The following is a 19,387-nucleotide window of genomic DNA, read 5'->3' on the forward strand; positions in this document are numbered from 1 at the left end:
CAGATTTTCAGTTTAATACTTTCTTGTGGTCTTTGGCAGTGAAACCTTTCCCGTTGCACCGACACCACGGAGAAAAAAATTCACCCATTGAGGCTGCAGTTTGATTGAGTTTTTACTAACTGGAGAAAGCGTTTCGCGTCCAACTGGCCTCCGACTCTGATGAATCGTTATTGCTTCCTTCGAAAGTTTGGCTGCAATTCTGGCCGGCGCTTTACTCAGCTCTTCAAATTTTAATGCATGACAGGAAATTCACTCGTAGCAATAATTCATCCAACAGCCGATATTAGCTCAGACACTGTCTGGTAACGGCAGTTTTAGGACCAAAACATTTGATGTGAAGCAATCTGAAGAAAAACAAAGGCTCCTATTGTCATCACAATCGCGTAATGTGGATTAAAAAAAGAAACAGATCAAACAAATCTTTAGTCAAAATCCTTTATTGTCATCAATATTTATTTATTTTTTTTGTCGTCTTTACATAAAGCTCGTCACAAATGAACACGTACATTCATTAGGCAGGTCAAAAGTAGGTAAAAGAAGAGCAAGCAGGGCGTCCGGACCTGTTTCATGATCAAAACTTTTAAAGAAGAAAACAAACAAGGCAGCGTCAACCCGAGCGAGGGAAACCTACAGCTGTACCGAGCCGGGGAAGAACGCGGTTCGACAGGAGATCATTATTACAGCGGCGGAACTCAAACTGTCCAGAAAGTTTAACCGAAAAGTGTTGGAGCGGCGAGTGCTTCTTGTTCTGTGGCGCTGGTTTGAAAGCGGTGTCACACGCAAGGCTAATTCGTTGCTACTGATCATGTCTTGGAAATACAGAAACCATGTTAAGTGCATGAAATGTGGCGGAGAAAGGTGAGAAGGGTTACAGTTCACAGTCAAGGAGAAGAAAACGAAGGCCTGGGAACAAAAATCAAGAAGTTACGTGTGAAAAGAAGAAAAGATCTAACAGTCACTTCTGCTGCAATCTGGCAGCTTTGAACTTGGACACCCTCTTCGGTGCCGGCTGAGGCGGGACGAGGTCCGGCGGCGCCTCCTCCTGCTTCCGCTCCAGTATGGTGGGCAGGGCGGGAGGGGAGATGGTCAGATGGGGGACGCCTGAAGGCATCGGGTCCTTCTCGATCACGGTGCCCGAAAAGGCCTGGAGAGGAGAGACAGAGACAGAAAGGCTCGTTGAGACAATATCACAGTACAAATGCCATCAGAACACGAACAGCGTGAGTCAAGCCTTCCTGACGGCGGACCTCGGCTCCACTGTTTACACAGGATGTGATCCATGACAATCTGGTGTTTACATCTGCCTACGCCTTTAATAACAACAGCTGTGTGAACGCGGCGAATACAGTGTCGGCGTCACGGCCGCAGACACGTGAATCATGTTGGGATCGGGCGCCAAAACAGATCATCAAAATAACAGCCACCGAAAACGGTCCAGAAACGAGCGCCGTCAAACAAATGCTGGGGACGGGCTCCAACGGCGGCTTCGTCCTGAAGATTTTAGCCGTCTTATTAGCCGCCGCAACGAGGATTTCATCAACTTCAGTGCAACAGTAACTCTGACTGTGTGTGATTGAGGCGAAGGCGGCGGTTAAACTTCAGACTTCGCTCAAATTTATAGAATTTCAGATAAGTTGCGTTTTCCTCTGTTTCCACGGAGACGCAGTTGGACTGTAAGTTCCACCTTGTGAGCCGCTTTCAAAAAACAAAATATGGACGGCAACGCAATCTGAATGCTTCCAGACAGAAACAATAGAGATGTGTTTATTAAGAGCATCAGAGTGCAGCAACGCGCCGTCAGTCACGAATCTTAAAGGACGCTAATGGAGGAGATCCTGGGGGAGATTTCAGTCCTGATGGCCTGAAAGAAGAAGCTGCTGCTGCAGGGTTCATAAACCTTCCGCAGGAACCCCGGAGACTCCTTCTAAAAGGCAGAGGTGTTAATAGGTGGTGAAAGGTGTGACAGGGTCACACGTTGTGTTGGGCTCCATAAATAAATGATGAATGAATAAAACCTCGACTGAAAGGAGGAAACTATTTTAATTCCCCGTGTTTCCTTGTTGATGTTGCCTCGTGCGGCTGACCTTTAATGATTTGTGGGGTCACACTTTAACTTAAAGAGGCTTCTCTGTTAATTATGTTCACATTAAGGAATCTGAGGGAGAAGCCTGACATTTTATTAAAGGAGACACATATTAAGATTATTCAAAGAAACATGATTATGCATTCCTCAGACGGCCGCGAGAGAAAGTAATTAAAAGGAAAGCCGCGCTGCTTCTACCTCGAACCGGCTGGTGGGCTGCAGCGGCACCGCCACGGGACTGTCCTCCTCCGTGACGCCGTCGCTGGTGTCGCTGTGCGTGGCCTCGTCGTGGCTGAAGCTGCGGCCGATCATCACGCGGCGCTCGTCGAAGTCGGCCGCGCTGCTCTCGCTGGTGTCGCTGCAGACGCTGTTCTCCCGACTGCGGGACTTCAGGATGGACTTCCTGGGAACCGGCTCGCCGTTCCTCACGTCCACGAAGACCCTGAGGAAAAAGCAGCACGGCCGTGCGGCGTGTTAGCGGCCCCAACAAACACGCCGCTCAATCAGCTATTGACCGCAAACAACACAGACACGTTTATATTTGAGGATTATTGATTATTTTTGTGAACCAGACACACTGAACAAACCAGCAGCATTAAAACAGATTTTAAAACGACAAAAGACGGTACATATTTTATATGTGAACATCGTTTTTTATATTCTTCTGTTTTGAGAATATTCAATACTTTGAAATTGATTTCATTTTTATATATATAAAAAAGGTTTGATGTTCAAATGAATTTCCAAAAAAAACCAAAAATCAGCCTGAAACTGAAGGAAACGGTGTTTGTGTCTGTTCTACCTGTAAATGTCTGCTGGTGTTGTGATTTTGTGAAGTTCGTGGTGCGAGTGTCCGTTGTTGTGGCCGTTTTTCTTCTTCCTCTTGGAGTGCTCCTTCTGCTCTTTCCTCTCGCTGAACTTCAGCATTGTGTTTTTTCCAGTATTTATCCTCACCTTTGGGGGTTTGAAGGGAAAAAAAAAAAAGAGGTGAAGAGAAAGCTCCCCAAAACAGAAATACTTGAAATCTTCCACATGATTTCTCATTCTGACCTTCTTGGGTTCAACGGTGTGAGAAAAGAAGATGGTGGGTAAACAGCTGCCTTCCTCCTCTTCCTCCTCTTCCTCACAGTCTGCCTGCTTCCTGTCTGTGCTGAGCGATGCCTTGCTGCGCGGCGCGGCGCTCCAGCTCGGCTTCAGGCTCACGCCGTTCACCGGAGGAGCGGCGTCGGCCTCCTTCTCCTCCTCCGAGGACGAAGTCGACGTGTCTTCGCCGTTCATGTCTGCGTTGTCGGATAACCTGGAACGATTCCGGGAGACGTTAGAGATCTGTGAGCAGGCCGTGAACCGTTTCCCTTCCCGGACGCGGCTCCACCTGTCCTGCTCCTCCTGCAGCTCCTCCAGCTTCTCCAGCTCATCCAGCCGAGCCCAGAGCTCCTGCTCGGTCAGGACGCCCCTCCGGCTCCCGCCGCCGCCGTCCCCGCCCTGTCCCCCGTCCTCCTCCTCGTCGTCCTCCTTCACGTCCAGCACGGCGTCGCGCTTGGGCTGAGAGTTTGGTTTGTGAGCTATTCTTTGCTTTCCTGCAACGATGGAAAGAGAAATCCTTCAACACGTCAGGCCGAGACAGCAATCTGATTACGATGCAGAATTAGGCAACGAGTTAAAGCCTTTCTTCGCTTTCACACAAACCCGACCGGTACGAGAACGAGGTCAGGAGAAAAAAAACAAAGCTGTGAAAGATACCTTTGGCCACAGCAGAGTCATTGTTTCCAACCTCCTCTCTGATGTCAACGTAGTCGCCTTTACTCTACAGAAGAATCACATCAAAGTAAACCCAACTTCCTCGATTTAAAGCTTTTGCGCAACAAGACTTTTCAAAATTCTACGTACGGCTGAGATCGTTTCCAAGTCCTTCGCAAATCCAACTCTGGCTTCAAAGTTCTCCCTGGTTTTAGACAGCTCATCCAGCTCATTCTTCACATCTGCACAAAACAAATAGATTATTATTTATTATCACTGTGCATTCACAGAAGCGTAATGACAGAGCCAAATGTGCAAAAACACTGGCTGCAGGCAAACAGCGATTTCAATAAAACATTAAACACAACAGTGACGACGAGCTGCTAAAGAGTTAAAATCCCAAACAAGTTGTGGAAGAAGGGGGGGCGAAAAAAAAATGAAAAATGATGACACAAACAGTTCATAATATCTTCTGCCCTGAATACTACTCCGGATCATTAAATCTTCACAACAATTAAGCCCTTTCACTAATAGCAGCAGAGGGCCCTTGTTTCCATGGCGATCGGGAGCCCCTCCAGTCAGTGCATCAACTGGAAGTGAGGAAAGGTCAAACACAGAAGGCCTGACAACTCAGCCGCTGTCTGACACATTTCAGCTAGCTGTGTTTGTATTACAGCACTTAGCTCTGTAATAGCAGGGTGGGCAGGGTCAGGAGATGGGGGAGGGGGGAGGGGGGCAGGAGGAGGGGGGAGGGAGGGGGGGTGCGGATGGGCTGTGGCAGCACATTTCTGCTTGACTAAACATTCTAATAATGTTCACATCAGAGATCGTTACTTGGGCCCATTTGACTTGATATGAAATTTTCAGACCTAGAATGAGCAGCAAGGATTCACACACACACAGACACACACACAAACACACACACACATACACACACTCAGGAGAAAGGCAGCACACTGTCGGGGTAAGACTGAGCACGTCGGCTGAGAGAGGAGAGTTGAACGTCCAGGAATCTTCGGGGTTTCTAAACAAGACAGGAACATGAACGGCAGAGAAGCTCTGCAAAACGTCCCGAAGCGCGTCGTCCTTCAATCATGTGTTGAGAAAATCTCTGTGCACACACCGAACACCTGTCACTACACACACACACACACACACACACACATACACACACACACGGCGCCGCGGCAGCGACAGGAACAACCCCGTTACAAAACTGCTGTGATTCATTGCACAGTTTAAAAGTTTATCGCTTCACTGCTCAGGTCAGAAGCGATGCGCCTACGCCCTCTGCTGGCCGAACGGCAGCACTGTCTGGAAATCAAGCACCGCCGTCGATGAGGAAATCCAAGACCGACTCACATTTCATCCTGTGATCCACGATTTTCTGAGCCTGCTTGGCGGAGCACTTAGCGAACCAGTTGTCACCCAACAACACGGTGACCTCGTTGGTGCGCTGCAGCTTCCCAGGCATGAAGGCCAGAGGGCCGAACGGCACCTGTTCACACCAGAGAGAGAGAGAGAGAGAGAGAGAGAGAGAGAGAGAGAGAGAGAGAGAGACAATCAAATACACAGCAGGTGAGAAAACGAGAGCCTGAAAGTTCATGGGAACGAAGAAAAACAGGATGGGAGAGTAGATGCACTTGGAAACATGGTGTTTTTAGATGTTCGCATATTTCAAGTTAAAATACTGGAGAAGTCGTGTTTACAGCATGTTGTGAATTTGATATTTTCAATAACCTTAAACTAAAACTAACGTTATAACACTGAACATTCCCATCAGGTGTAGAACTGTGTTGCAGTTTGATTTTTGATTATAAATACAGTCAATAAATGTAATCAGTGCTGCCCGATGAACCAAATTTTTACACAAGTAACGCAAAAATCCTAATGTGAAGTTTTTTTGTTTTTTTTTTTATCATATTTTGCTAATTAAATTTTAAAATGTTCGTCCCTTTTGGGGTTTCAGCGAAGAGCAAATAGACTGAAATGACCTGAAGGCCTCCTGTATGAACTCTAACTGTTTCAAGTAGTGTTATTTAATTGCTTTAAATAAAGGAAGTCCTCTCCATAGTAGAGGAAGTTTTCCAGAATCTTTCCTGATTAACTGGATATTCAGCACCGTGATTCTTGAGCCAAATAGTTTGTTCCGGACTGTGTGGTTTGGTTTCCCTCTGCCTCTTCTGAGTTCTGGTCGTACGACGCGACACTGTCTGGTGTGGCTCTGCTGGCTTTCACTCGTCTCTTCCGCTGTTCAGACCCAGTTTAGAAGACATTGTTATAAGTGAAAACGCATCGTTTTTTTGTGTTTTGTTGTTAATGTACATGCGCTGCAACAGTGTTTTAGAAAAGTTGTGTTTTCCTCAGTTTACATGGAGACTGAGCTATTTCCAAAGGTTCCACCTCGTAAACCATTTTCAAAACGTTGCATGGTCAGTGGCTCTGAGCCGAGTTGTGTAAACCCACCTCTTGAACCCAATGAAAGTTCTTTGTTTTCCACTTGAAAACATCATTAACAGTAGTCTTCAGTTTTCTCTGTCACACAGCACATCTTTCTTTCCACCGTCGCCATGTTGGATGTTCCCTCTCTTCTTTCTATCCCTGTTATTCACGCTGGAAGGTCATGTGACCATTTGCAGCTGGTGGATGTTATTGTCAACAAACCACACATTAATTGCAAATTGCAGCCTTTTATGCGGCTACATCTCACTGGATGAACTGAATTAATAAACACGGCGACTCCTGACTGTCCTGTGTGAGGAAACTTTTTAGGTTTTAAGATTGGATTTCATAGATGGTATATTGAATCTGTGTTGACCTTTTCTCATTGCTGCTGGCTCGGTGACCTTTGCAACGGGTCAAAAAACGCTCTAAGGATGAGTATTAAGACACACGGATCTGCATGTAATTCAGTTCCAGTTTTTGCCGTCTGGCTTTCGGCTCGGACTTCCTCGTTTGAAGGGTAACAGGTACAAGCTCTCCTCCTTTCTTAAAACCATTCCCATCTGAATTCAGGACAGGGCGGGAATCGTCGTACCTGATTTGACTTTGCAGCTTCTTACAGGTGGGGATGAAATGATAATACACACCGACAGCACTTTACTGGTCCAACAGCTGACAGTCTGTTGGAGTCCACCTGTTTTTAGTTCATTTCTATTTACTCACAGTGTTTTGGATGCCATGTATGCTTTTGTATGCCAGGTGTGTGTGTGTGTGTGTGTGTAAGTATATCATGTTTTATACTAATTGATCTATTTGGACACAAGAAAGAAACTCAACGATCATTTGACTGAAACTCTTTTTGATTTGGTTCACTCCTGTCCCGTGTTTTGTTCCTACGGAGGGATTTATTTATTTACTCACCATGATGTCGTAGCAGAGTCGATCTGGGAGAGTTTTGAGGCGCTCATTCAGGGCCTCATAGTCACCTGACACCTTCTTCCTGTGAACACATTCAACAGTTACTCAGACAAAAAGTCTCTTTTTAACCCCTGAAGCCACAAACTGCCGTCCTGTTTTAGTAACTCAAACTCAGAACAAAGGAACCCGAGCAACAGCAACGCAGTGATGGGGATGTGCCCGACTTCGTGTTGGGGGGGGGAATGCAATACCCAGAAGGCCTCGGGAGTGTTTCTACAATTCATTTGCAGCCGTTTGAGTTTGCACTAAATCCTGACTGTGGAGCAGGTCGCAGAAACAACATGTGTTGGTCGTTTCAGGGGGCGTCCGTTCTCCTCCACGCAAAGCTGAAACCAACCTGCCGGCTTCCTCGGCGTAAATCACGGCAGCGACGCTTCATCTCGTCCATAACATGAAGCACTCAGGCTCTCTCCACTTCCTGGGCTGTTTACAACGAGCATATTATAGTCAAATTAAAGCCCGGTGCATCCAAAACCCCTTAATACCGAGCAATAAATCTCACGTCGGTCGGCCTCTCGTCATCTGTTAGGAGAGTACTCATCCCCGTGCGGAGTCCTGGTAGACTCTAAATGTCTGAAGCAGACCGGTTAATCGCCGCTTTAAAATCCAATTAGTAAAGAAGGGCAGAAGTAGTGCGGTTATTGTATAAAACATGAGATAAACAACGCAACAGGAAGCGCGAGTGTCATGTTTGTTTCAAGACAAACGAGCATTTTTTTTTTTTTTTTCTTTCTCCAGTGAAGATCGATTCTCATGCCTCTGGAGGAAAAACTGACAGAAATAAATAAATTTAAAGGAGATGCTTCATTTCATTTAGCAGAAATTCAAGTTTGAAACTTGAATGTGACTTCTAAACTATAATGTGTTTGACAGTCCTGGTTTAGATAAAGACTGTGGAAATGGTCCAGTAGTAACTGATACGCTGCCTTCACTTACACACAATGCCAAACAAAGCTCAGATATTTCCGCCGCTCATGAAGTCGGGGCTAATTTTCAGCTGCCGAATGAAACGGACGCTCCAGCCGTATAATCAATACTACTAGGAATACTGAAGGCAGCCCGCAGTTCGCGATCAATGAAAACACACTCGGCGTAACGCAGTTAGGCGTTACTGAAGCCCACTTCACGCAGTCCTGATTCACTCGCACAGGTGTTTCCACTTAATCAGCATCGTCCGCTGGAAACGTCTGCAGACGCTCCAGACCTAAACGCATCTCGTCACGTCGCTCCAACCTTCAGTCTACAGCAGCTTTACGACTTCTTTTAGAGATGACAACCATCAGATTAATGTGTGATGAAGCCGGGAGACGTCTGACACACGCAGGAGAACGACCGTTCCGGGCCGGGACTGCACACCGCTGCATTAACTGCAATTCCTCACTAAAAATAACCGCTGTTCCTAATTTGTCCACTGGGAGACGCACTGCTTCAGTGAGACCAGAGGTCATAACCCGGCATTACCTGCAGGCCAGAAGTGACACTGCATGATTATAACATATTTAAATGAAATGGCTCACAGCCAGGAGGGAAATGTGAGCGACTTTAATGCTGATGAAACCGCATTACAAAACTCGAAGCTGTGCGGTTGAGTTTGTAAAACATGCTGGTTAGATTTCAGACTGCTGTGGCCTCGTTCACCTGGTAGTGTGAGATAATCTGTATTTCATGTGGATGGAGACATTAAGCCGGTAACTATCTTTATCTTCCAGAGATATTTTTGAAATGAGGCGAGAGGAGATCAGGAGACAGGGAAGCGAGATGAGCTCATTCTCGCTGCTGTCATCAGAGTGCGGGCTGCTCTTTATGTACTCTGTAAAATGCATCTGCACAGTTTAATGCACTTTTAATGAAGGGTCAGAGAGAAGCTGCAGCTGCCTGCGCGGCGCAGCAGAGATCTGCTCAAACGTGACAGAAGTCAATGTGAGACGTCTCTGCATGTGTTTAATAAACATTCTTGGATCCATTTGCACACATATTAAAAAAGTCCAGCATTTTCCAAAAAATTTGGAACAGTGCTGTCGTGGAAACGGACACAAAAAATGCAACCAAAGTCTTCACTTGAAAGGACTGACTTTGGACCAAATGAAAAAAACCTACGAAGTTATATTGTGGCGATGCAGTGTCACTAACAACCAATCAGCTGCTGGATCAGTTTCCAGGAGGCCTCACTGGTGTTCAGAGAGAGAATCTTAAATCCGTATTATCATGTTAATGTAGTTTATTTTCAGGTGTTCAGATTCTTCGATTTTCACATAACTGGTATGTAATTATTAAAGTCGTTACTGAGTCAAGAAAACAACTGAGCTGATTCTCTTCAAAAACACAGTTCAACATGTCAACCGCCTACAGACCTCAGTAGCTCACTGGGTCAGATGGAAATGAAACTAATAGAGTGCCTCGTTTGAAAGACGCATGAAATTGACCATTTGGAGAAAAACCTCTGGTAAGAATCAACTGTTTGATTGTTTAATATCTTGTAATATATTTTAAAGAATCTGTTTCCTGTTAACCAAACATGTAGAAGCCACTTTTACTTTTGATGCACCAAATATTAGGATAAAAAAAAACTTGGGACAGAATTTGCTGACGACTGAATTAATTTTATGTTGAACTGCATCTTTAGCGCTTTTATGTCTGAGCTCTTGCGCTGAATGTGTGTGTGTGTGTGTGTGTGTGTGTGTGTGTGTGTGTGTGTGTGTGTCCAGGGTGGATCAGCTCAGCAGGAAGCAACCCTCACCTGGATAAGGTTATAAAGAATATGAATGGAAAGGTAAAGAACTTTACTATTAATAGTGACATGGGATTTTCTTTCCCCTGTTAAGGAGTTAAAATGTCTGCCAAACAAAAAAAAACAAAAAAAACAGGCCTTTTGGTAGAACGAAAAGCAGAGGTGCAATTGAGTGGAAAGAAAAATAATATCAGTTTATTGTCTGCTGAAATTACCACACGTAATAACTGAATGCCCCTGTGTGGCGTGCAGAATGAGTGCAATAATAATTTGTTTTCTTGCTGCTCCACACATCCTATCTGTGTTTTACCCATTTATTATGACCGGGGCGTCAAGCATGCAGACAGGCCAAAATCTGCACTCCGTCGTTTGCAAAGAGGAACAAGAACAAACGAAACACGATTTAAAAAAAAACCCAACAAAGTAACTGTGCAAAATGTGCAGTCGGACAAACACCTGTCAAAAATTTGCATACTATCCATGTACATTTCCTCAAGTACTTTTTGTGATAAAACAGGGAAACATTTGAGTTCAACACACCGGTGTGACACTTGATGCACTTATGTTTTCATTTTTTACTCAATTTCCCCATGGATATCAAAGGGGGAATCTGATCCGTGGGCAACTCATTTTCGTAAAGGGCCACATTAAAAACATAGCACCACTACTGAAATGTGATGTTTTGATGAAAAGCAGTATTTTTTTTTTAAAAACAATTTCTATGACTTTCCACATACAAAAAAGCATAAGGTGTAATAATCAGTTAATGCAAGATCAGATGTGCTGAAACAAGCTTATACAGCCTCTAATACTCACCAGTGTTGAATCCGACTTTCACAATCTTTCACCACCTGGTTTTTGAGGAAAGAAAAGGTTTTACATGAATCACAGTAAGTAAATCACAATGTTGGCTCATTGACTTTATAACCTGTAAGAGCTGAAGAATTCGATTAAATTTGCAATTGATACGTCGATGAGAATGGTGCTGGCAATAGAAACATTAAAACACAAATTCACATATGGGAGGAGATTGTTTGACCAAAGCAGGAAACCAGAAGAGGAAGACAAGCACAGCTGTCTGGAGGCCCCAAAAACACACATCTGCACAAACATGGCGTGCATGGCGTTGTCTAAAGCACATAAACACACAGGACACGGCTTTGACATTAAGACATAACGAATATATAGGATTAAAAAAAAATGCACATTTGCAACCTGGTTTATGTAAATGTTTGTATAATCCTGGGCTGTGAGGAAGGGGGCGGAGATGTGGAAGAATCACAAGCTAATTTAGCTGCCTCTCTCAGGTGTGTGTGTGGTACACTTTTCCTATGAATGCCGCAAAGCTGTTTTCCAAAGCAGCAGAGGTGAAATATTCCCAGAGAGAGGAGCAGAAAGGAGAAGAGAAACTAAAGTAAACACGCCTCCCTCCAACTGGAACACGTGAGCGGCTGCAAGAGGGAGGAAGCTTCTGGAAAACTGAAAGTCAAAGCAACAAACTCTCACCCTGCGAGGGCAAGGTGTCATATAATGAGTGCACATGTACATATGCATGAAATTTTATTTAAAAAAAAATAAACTAAATCAGCCCCACTCGGGGCTCGAACCGACTCCCAGGTCCACCGCGTGGCCGAGGTTTGGCTAACTAGCAAAAACACCCGTTCAAATTACCTTTTCGTGTTCCTCTCGGAGCCTGAAAACTCCACCGAGATGCTCTATATTCATTTTACCCTTTTCAGCCATCGTGCACAACGAGAATCTGTGTTATTTAGTGAGCAGCGTCCCCCACAACAAAAGCTCAGGGGTTGTGAGTCCTAAAGAAGTGTTTATGAATGCAGCAGCAGCTCTTCCTCAGACTCGTCCTGCTCGTAGTCATCAATGAGGCAGTGGTGGTTATCCACACTCTCCGAAGGGATATCATCTCACACTCTCATTTCAGGGCTTCTGCATCGCCGTCCAAAAACATCCACGCTTTTGTAATATCCACAGATTATCGATATTTAGTCCCCGTCACTGTCGCTGCGCCATATGCAACCGCAAGTCCAACACCAGGCAGCGGCAGCCGCGGCGGCACTTCCGGTGGGACTTTCACAACAAGAGGGGTGTTTGTCGTTTTTTTGTTTTTTATTTTAGAAAAGAAATTCTATTATGATAATTCATTGTCTCAATATCAAAATTTTTAGGACTTGATTTATCATAAACCATATCCTCCTAAGCTAATGGAAACAAAGATGCTGCATGGAACTTCAATTGTATGATTTGTCAATAGTTATTATTTTCATCTTTTAAAAATGCAGGTATTTTCTCCTTTGAAATTATCAGCTGAGCAATTTCTAAAGGTTGGAATAGGCTCACGGGATGACAGCCAGTTGGACAAGTCATATGCTGACACCTTGGGATAAAATAAATATTACATGAAACATTCACACTATTAAAGTTGTAACAATTTAGTTTTAAACATTAAGAAGTGAGCACTTTAAATAAGGCAAGGTAAAAAAAAAAAAAAGTTTGACATAAAAAACCCCATATAAACAGATTGCATAATATGAAATATGCTGTACTGAAGCAGTTAAAAAATGTTACTTTTTTCCATTTGCATTCATGTAAAAAAAATCAATAAATAAACAAATGAAAATGAGAGGACTGTGTGTTTTCAAATGACTCAAGGTTCAACATAACATATTTGGCACATGGAGGCAGAGATAAAACCAGAGATAATGTAGGTAAACCTCTGTTTCCTGTAAATGGGGTGACAGAGGACTCTGTCTCTGTTGTGCAATGAGTCTTTTCAATTGATTCAATGAAATAATGTTTAAAAAAAGGACAGCTGAGGATCACCAAGGTGATATTTGGATTTTGCAGCTCACATAATCTCTCTTCCGATTGTACGTCTTTACTCTGAAGATCAAGGATTGTTTTTTCCGTTTAATGATGAAATGACGTGACATTGACGCTCCTGATCCTCTCCACCTCCCGGTGTACTCTGGGTAAATGTGGATACATGCACAGATGTAAACAGTCTACAGAGAAATAGAAGCATGCATCTCTGATCAGCATGCAGTAAACGCCATGAAAATCATCTTTATAGCTTAATCTGTGAGATTACAGTTATTCACTTTGATCCTCTTCCTGTTGATCTGCCTGCGGCTGCAGAGACTTTCACACATTAGGTTAAAACACGTGCACATTTATGATCATGCAGCTTTACACAGGGAAATATTAAAATTCAGCTGTGTATTACGTTTTTCTTGTAAGTATCACATTTCGATCATAGACTATATATAAAAGGTTTCAATGTTTCCAACCCAGCCCCCCACGAGCCTGACGGTCATTGGCTGGTTGTGATGCTTTCAAATGCTATGGGATATTTAAGAACTATCTATTTAAAAAAAGAAAAAAAAGTTTGTTTCATAGTCAGGCATTGAAACAAACATAGTGGAGATTTTTTTTGTATGCTAATATTTGTATGAAACTTCATGTCAACAGTAACTCTTACCAAGATTTACAAAAAAAGAAAGTCAATATTGATATAGTTGTAAATATAATTTTTCATTTCCACTTGGCGCACAAATCAGTTTGAAAAATATGCTTTGAATTCAAAGTACTTACTTCTTAATCTTTAAAAGTAAGTTGTCATAAATTTGATAAACAATAATTTAAGTAATAATATGTTTTTTTCATGGTCGGACTGCTTCCATCTCTCATTCTACAACACAAAAAGTGCACAGAAGAAAGAGCCACAGCAGAGTGTTGCAATAAAAATGACTGTATGTAAGTCATTATAACTTGGTTGGTAGAGAAAGAATATTTTATCTTCAGGTGTCAAACATGTGACAGTGTGGCAAGAACTGGGCAGTGGAAACGGCCCACTGGATGACATTGCTCAGTCTGCTATTACATAGAAGATAATGACTGGGGTTTTTTTTAGACATAAAAATGTTAACAAAATATATTGTTGGTGTTGCATGAATAATTTTTAGAAGGTCTGTGGAGACAGCGGAACACTGAGAACAGAACAGCCGATTGCAACAAGGGGCTGCAGTGAAAGCTCTTTTCATACTGTAAAGGTGGACTTGTGCAAAGATGCATGTCTAAGAAACAATAGGCTTTTGTCAATGTTAGTTTAGACATAATCACTGTGACAAAGAAGTTTTCAGGTTCATCCATCCCTCTTCTGTACCAGTTAATCCTGTGCAGAGTCGCAGGGAGCCAATCCCAGTTTATTATGGGTGAGTGCAGGACACGCTCTGGACATGTCGCAGAACAAACACACAGAGACAGACAACCACACACACTCACATTCACACACAGGGCCAATTTAGGGTCACCAGTTAACCTTTTATATGCATGTTTCTGAACTGTGGGAAGAAACTGAAGTAAAGAGAGGAAAAACGCACAGGGGTGGAACATGCAAGTTCCACAGAAACACCCAAGAACTTTCAGTGAAGCAAGAGTGCTAACCACTTCTGCACCGTACAACCCTTTTCAGGTTTCACGACATAGAAAAGTAAGATATTTGATCCTTTTTTGTAACAAGTGTACTAAATGGATTGACACCGTGTATGAGGATTTTTCATTTTCCCTCAAGATACTAAAAGAAAACTTTCATCGGAGTTGGACTGAATGAATTGAGAATGTAAAACCAATTACATTTGACTTCATTTGACAGTTCTTGTGCTCTGTGTGACCCACCCATGTAGTCTATGAGATAGTGTGAGGATCTAAGGAAGTTCGCTTCTCTGTTGTCTTCTTTTTTCTTTGTTAGCGTTTATAACCAGTAGAATTCATTCTTGAAAGAAAATCCCAGAAGGGCAAAATGGACAAAATCTGCTGGACTTTTTGCAAACATGCTTCCCTTTGTCCTTGAATCACAATGGCTGTCTGTAGCACTGCACTTGAAAGATGGTACCTTTCCTAATCACGAGAGACAAGGCAAGGCAAATTTATTTCTGGAGCACCTTTCAGACACGAGCCAGCTCACAGCACTTTAAATAGGAAATAAAATAAATACATGAAATCAAAGCAATTAAGAATCTTACTGTAGCGTAAGATAACTTAAAAATTAATTCGAAAAAAGCGATTAAGAACGTAACAAAAATAATTATGTTCTATTCTATTCTATTCTATTCTATTCTATTCTATTCTTTCTGTAAGAAAATCAGAACTTCAGATTTTCCGAGTTTCCGTTAACGCAGCATGGATTTCCCCCATCATGCATTGTGGCCGCAGTCAAACAGTCAGGAGTCATATGGTCTTGATGAGCAGCAGCAGAGGCTAACATCAGTCTTTTTTTTTTATCACTTTACTTCAATAAACCACATGTCCACAGACGAGGATCTGATAATACAGCAAGGTGAGTTCATTTATGTGTGTTTATCATCGCGTTTTAGCTCAAAGTGAAGAGAATCTGCCGGAAGGGGCTGTGGATGTCGCTAGCTTAATAGTTGTGATGCTTTCTGATGTAATCCAGATTTATTTACATGTGCTGTTATTTAAGATGGGAAAACTTGGGATTCAGTCTGTGTAACTCTGTAACCCCTCTGTCTTACTGATTTATATGCTGTGACTGTATTCCTGTATTACTGCATTCCTGGTTGCTAACTCACCTCTCTGTTTGCAGTTTAATCCCATGACATGTTATATCTGATCCACAGCATGTGTCAGCGGATCGATGACGTTATGAAGCTGTGCTGTGAGCTATCTGCCAACCAGCAAATCAAAAACACAGTGAAAGGCTCTGGGAAGGGAGCAGCAGCTGCTGGGGGGCTGGCCTTTGCTGGAGGCTTGGTCGGAGGTCCTCTTGGGATTGCAGTGGGTGAGGCTCATTTATGTACTGAAATCCATCTGTCTTCTTTACACTTGACCAGTTTACTATGGGTGAGGGCAGGATACACCTGGATAGGTCTCCAGGCTCTCAGTAGTAACAGAGAAAATTATAAACATTTTCATCAAGCATACTCAAGTTTAAATTTACAGGTTATTATGGCATTATTTTACAGATCCAGTCCGTTCTAAACTAAATGTGCTTGGCACCCCTGTAATAAATGCCTCCTCTGTGCTGTCCTCCTCCTGCAGGTGGTGCTGTCGGAAGCCTCCTCGGCTGTTGGATGACCAGCGGACAGTTCAAACCACTGCCTCAGATCATCATGGAGCTCAGTCCTCAGCAGCAGCAGAAGCTTTACAGTGATCTCATGGTCATCCTGGGAGACATTCAGTGGACAGATGTGGCACAGCTGACTGCTCTGGTGATGGGCAACACCACCATGAAGCAGCAGCTCACGGCTGCTCTCCTCGGGTACATCACAAAGGAGCTCCAGGCAGAGGTGCACTATGTGGACTAGTGTGTGTGTGTGTGTGTGTGTGTGTGTGTGTACTAAATAACCTCTACTGGTGGCATATACACTCTGAACGATGGGATCTTTAAAAAAAAAACTTTTAATTATGAAATCACGTGAATTTGAACAGTCCTCGTGAAGAGGTCACACCAGTTCAGAGTACATCAGCAATGTGAACTGAAGCAGCTGTGTAAACACAGTTATTTATGGGAGAAGTGCAATTATCAGTTGAAGGACTTATTTATTGTCTTATTTGGCACTGATATAACTGAGTGTTGCAGCTAAACTGTTTTATATGCAACAGTTATTTTTACAGGAAATTATGGAGTAAAAGAACCAAAATGCTGTTGTGTAATATTTTGATTTCAAGAGAGTGCCCGTGTTTTTTGCAGAAATGTGAATTTGCCAGCTTGTGTCTATATATCAGCCTCTTTCAATAAAAACTAAACCAGTGTGGGCTTTTCACAGAAACTCCACCACACACTTGTCCGTTGTCAAATTTAATACTAGCCCACACCAGTATGATTTTTATGTTTCAAGATGAATGCTACATTTTCAAAATGTTTTAGTGCTAAAAACCTTATTCATTGCTGTCACTGAGACCCAAAGTTCTCTAATATTCTTAGATTTAACTCACATCTGATGTAGTTCTAGTTTTGAGATTCTACTGTAGATTTTCTTAGATTTTTTTTATAAAATTGAGTGTATTTTTGCTCTTTTTCCTGTGAAGCACAGTACCAGTAAGTGGAAAATTTAATTAGAAAACATGAGATTGTTATTGCAATAAAGTGCTTTATTCATCTGGTGGAACGTTACAGTGAATCTATGGCATCAAAATAAATGATGAATAATGGAAGGAAAGCATCTCTAGAGACCCAAACGATGAAACATAACACTTTCAAAATACTTTACTCTTTCATACGCAAACTTTCATTTCACCAAGCCATCTTAAAAACATCTTGGAACAGTGGAACTGAAAAGCGGCAGTATTTATCCCACCACGACCGTGTCGTCATCGGGGAATTCATAGTAAGGAACTTCCAGGTTGAGCGGAGCAGGTCCCTTTCTGATCCTTCCTGAAGCGTCGTAGTGGGAGCCATGGCAGGGACAGTAGTAGCCGCCGAAGTCGCCGGCGTTGGCAATGGGCACACAGCCCAGATGGGTGCACACTCCCAGGACAATCATCCACTTGGGGTTGACCACTCGATCGTTGTCGTGCTGGGGATCACGAAGCTCAGCCATATTCACAGCCTGCTCTGCAGCGATCTCCTTCTCTGTGCGATGACGGACAAACAGGGGTTTTCCTCTCCACTTGAAGGTCATGTTTTTGCCTTCGGGGATATCGCTCAGCTTAATCTCGATCTTGGACAAGGCCAGGACGTCGGCTGAAGCACTCATAGAAGAGACAAACTGTGTGACCACCGTCTTGGCTGCATAGACACCAATCACAGTAGTGGCTCCCGTCAGCAGGTAGGAGAACGCCCTTCTTTCATCGGCACTCTCTTGGGAGGACTTGCTGGGGTCCACAACCTCTGGCCGACGGTAGTCTGTGAAGTCAGGTACCTTGATGTCTGTGTGAGCGAGGCGGGTCACTCCTGGAGCTGGACAGACACAAAACATAACACTTTCAATGATAGGGCCAGATGATTACAATGATTGAGATTTAAGCTGGATGCTCTAATGTTAGAAATATTCACTCTAAACTCTTTCGAAGTGTGAAACTAATATATGATTTGGCAAATGTACTGAGGATATTTTTGAGGCAGCTGAGGTCCTTCAGCACCTGCAGCACCGTTCCTGATGACATTCTATCAGTCTGTAATGCAAACGCTATCTTCCTACACTGTTTCATGGGGCAGCGGGCTACGAGGCGCTGACATCAACAGGCTCAACAAACTCAAAGTCCAATGATGTGGGATGGAGATCGACCCAGGTGGTCTCAGAGAGGAACATCTGGTCCCAACTGAGGTCCATCCTGAACAATGACTCTCACCATCACCATGATGTCCTGATCAGCAGCTAGAGCGCCTTCAGAACTCACACTACCAATGTACAGAACACCTTCCTTCCTGTTATCATAAGACTCTTATCTATAAATAAGGGTTGCTTTGTTCGCCTGGTATAACCTGTGAAAACCGGTTCATAACAGACATACCGAGCATGGGATTTGTTCCTGTACTGGTATGCTGATGACGCAAATAACATTTCTTAATCTGTTTATGCATATATTTAAGGTACAATACTTAGTTTAATAAACAGGAAGCGATTTCTGATTTACTGTACTGTTGCGTCTGGTGACACCTGAGAAGGACGACTTGTTTAACCTCTCCGTCAGGTCACCGCTGTCACAACACTGTCCTGGTTTGCTCCGATAGCAATGACATTAAACTGGAATCACAACTGGTCAAAACAATTATATAACAACCAGCCAAGAGTGTAAACTACAAGATTAGTCTGTTTCGGATTACGTGGTTTCTAACTGGTGGCTGACTTCCTTTCGCGCCCTCTGTCACTGCTATTGTTGTTTAACCGCATTTACAATAAACCTTCCAAGAATCGTGACTTGTAATTTTATTTTCTTTCAATTTCTGCTGTTAGTAGCCGCAAGCACGGACGCTAAATGAAGCCATTCACTGGTAAACCGGGAACCCAGTTAATACGAAACATCGGCTAAGTAGCAACTGGCTAACGTTGATCTCGCCCGATCTTACCGGCTGCGGCCAGCGGCTCTTTGGTTCCGGGGAGCACCAGGCTCTTCACCGAGTGTTTCGCTGCCTGGAGATACGGGGAAAAAGCCCCGGAGCGAGAAGTTATAGACATCATCTTGGCCGAAAACACAAGTTTTCAAGCGGCCCGTAAGGGACACGACCTTGCGCGTGTACAACCCTCTGGCGTAAGATGCCTGAGTAGAAACATTGAGCTGCTTTTAAAACATTATGCAATACTGACAGGCTGATCATAAATCAACTGATGTGCCCCTAAAAAATAAATAACATTATTTAATATGCACACGATCATCTAATCAATATCTGTATTGATAAAAAGAGAGAATCCGACGCCCAAACAACGGAAATAACTTATCTT

General features: G+C 43.4%; 3 protein-coding genes across 3 annotated transcripts; 1 reads left to right on the forward strand and 2 right to left on the reverse strand.

Moving 5' to 3' along the window:
- Positions 1-423: 423 nt before the first annotated feature.
- Positions 424-12,020, reverse strand: uri1 (URI1 prefoldin like chaperone). The gene is made up of 11 exons (XM_030096892.1): positions 11,640-12,020; positions 10,785-10,819; positions 7,184-7,262; positions 5,183-5,318; positions 3,971-4,062; positions 3,824-3,887; positions 3,456-3,660; positions 3,134-3,380; positions 2,886-3,037; positions 2,282-2,525; positions 424-1,144 (listed from the first exon to the last, which is right to left on the reverse strand). The coding sequence occupies exons 1-11, from the start codon at positions 11,709-11,711 to the stop codon at positions 956-958; spliced, it is 1,515 nt and encodes a 504-aa protein (XP_029952752.1). The 5' UTR covers positions 11,712-12,020; the 3' UTR covers positions 424-955.
- Positions 12,021-15,217: 3,197 nt separating this feature from the next.
- LOC115392287 (protein C19orf12 homolog) lies at positions 15,218-17,062 on the forward strand. Its single transcript, XM_030096872.1, has 3 exons — positions 15,218-15,321; positions 15,623-15,783; positions 16,044-17,062. The coding sequence occupies exons 2-3, from the start codon at positions 15,624-15,626 to the stop codon at positions 16,307-16,309; spliced, it is 426 nt and encodes a 141-aa protein (XP_029952732.1). The 5' UTR covers positions 15,218-15,321; position 15,623; the 3' UTR covers positions 16,310-17,062.
- A 10-nt stretch (positions 17,063-17,072) lies between these two features.
- Positions 17,073-19,202, reverse strand: LOC115392286 (cytochrome b-c1 complex subunit Rieske, mitochondrial-like). Its single transcript, XM_030096871.1, has 2 exons — positions 19,015-19,202; positions 17,073-17,904 (listed from the first exon to the last, which is right to left on the reverse strand). The coding sequence occupies exons 1-2, from the start codon at positions 19,124-19,126 to the stop codon at positions 17,294-17,296; spliced, it is 723 nt and encodes a 240-aa protein (XP_029952731.1). The 5' UTR covers positions 19,127-19,202; the 3' UTR covers positions 17,073-17,293.
- Positions 19,203-19,387: the final 185 nt, after the last annotated feature.

This window comes from Salarias fasciatus, chromosome 7 (genome assembly GCF_902148845.1).
Source record: "Salarias fasciatus chromosome 7, fSalaFa1.1, whole genome shotgun sequence".
Classification (NCBI taxonomy): domain Eukaryota; kingdom Metazoa; phylum Chordata; class Actinopteri; order Blenniiformes; family Blenniidae; genus Salarias; species Salarias fasciatus.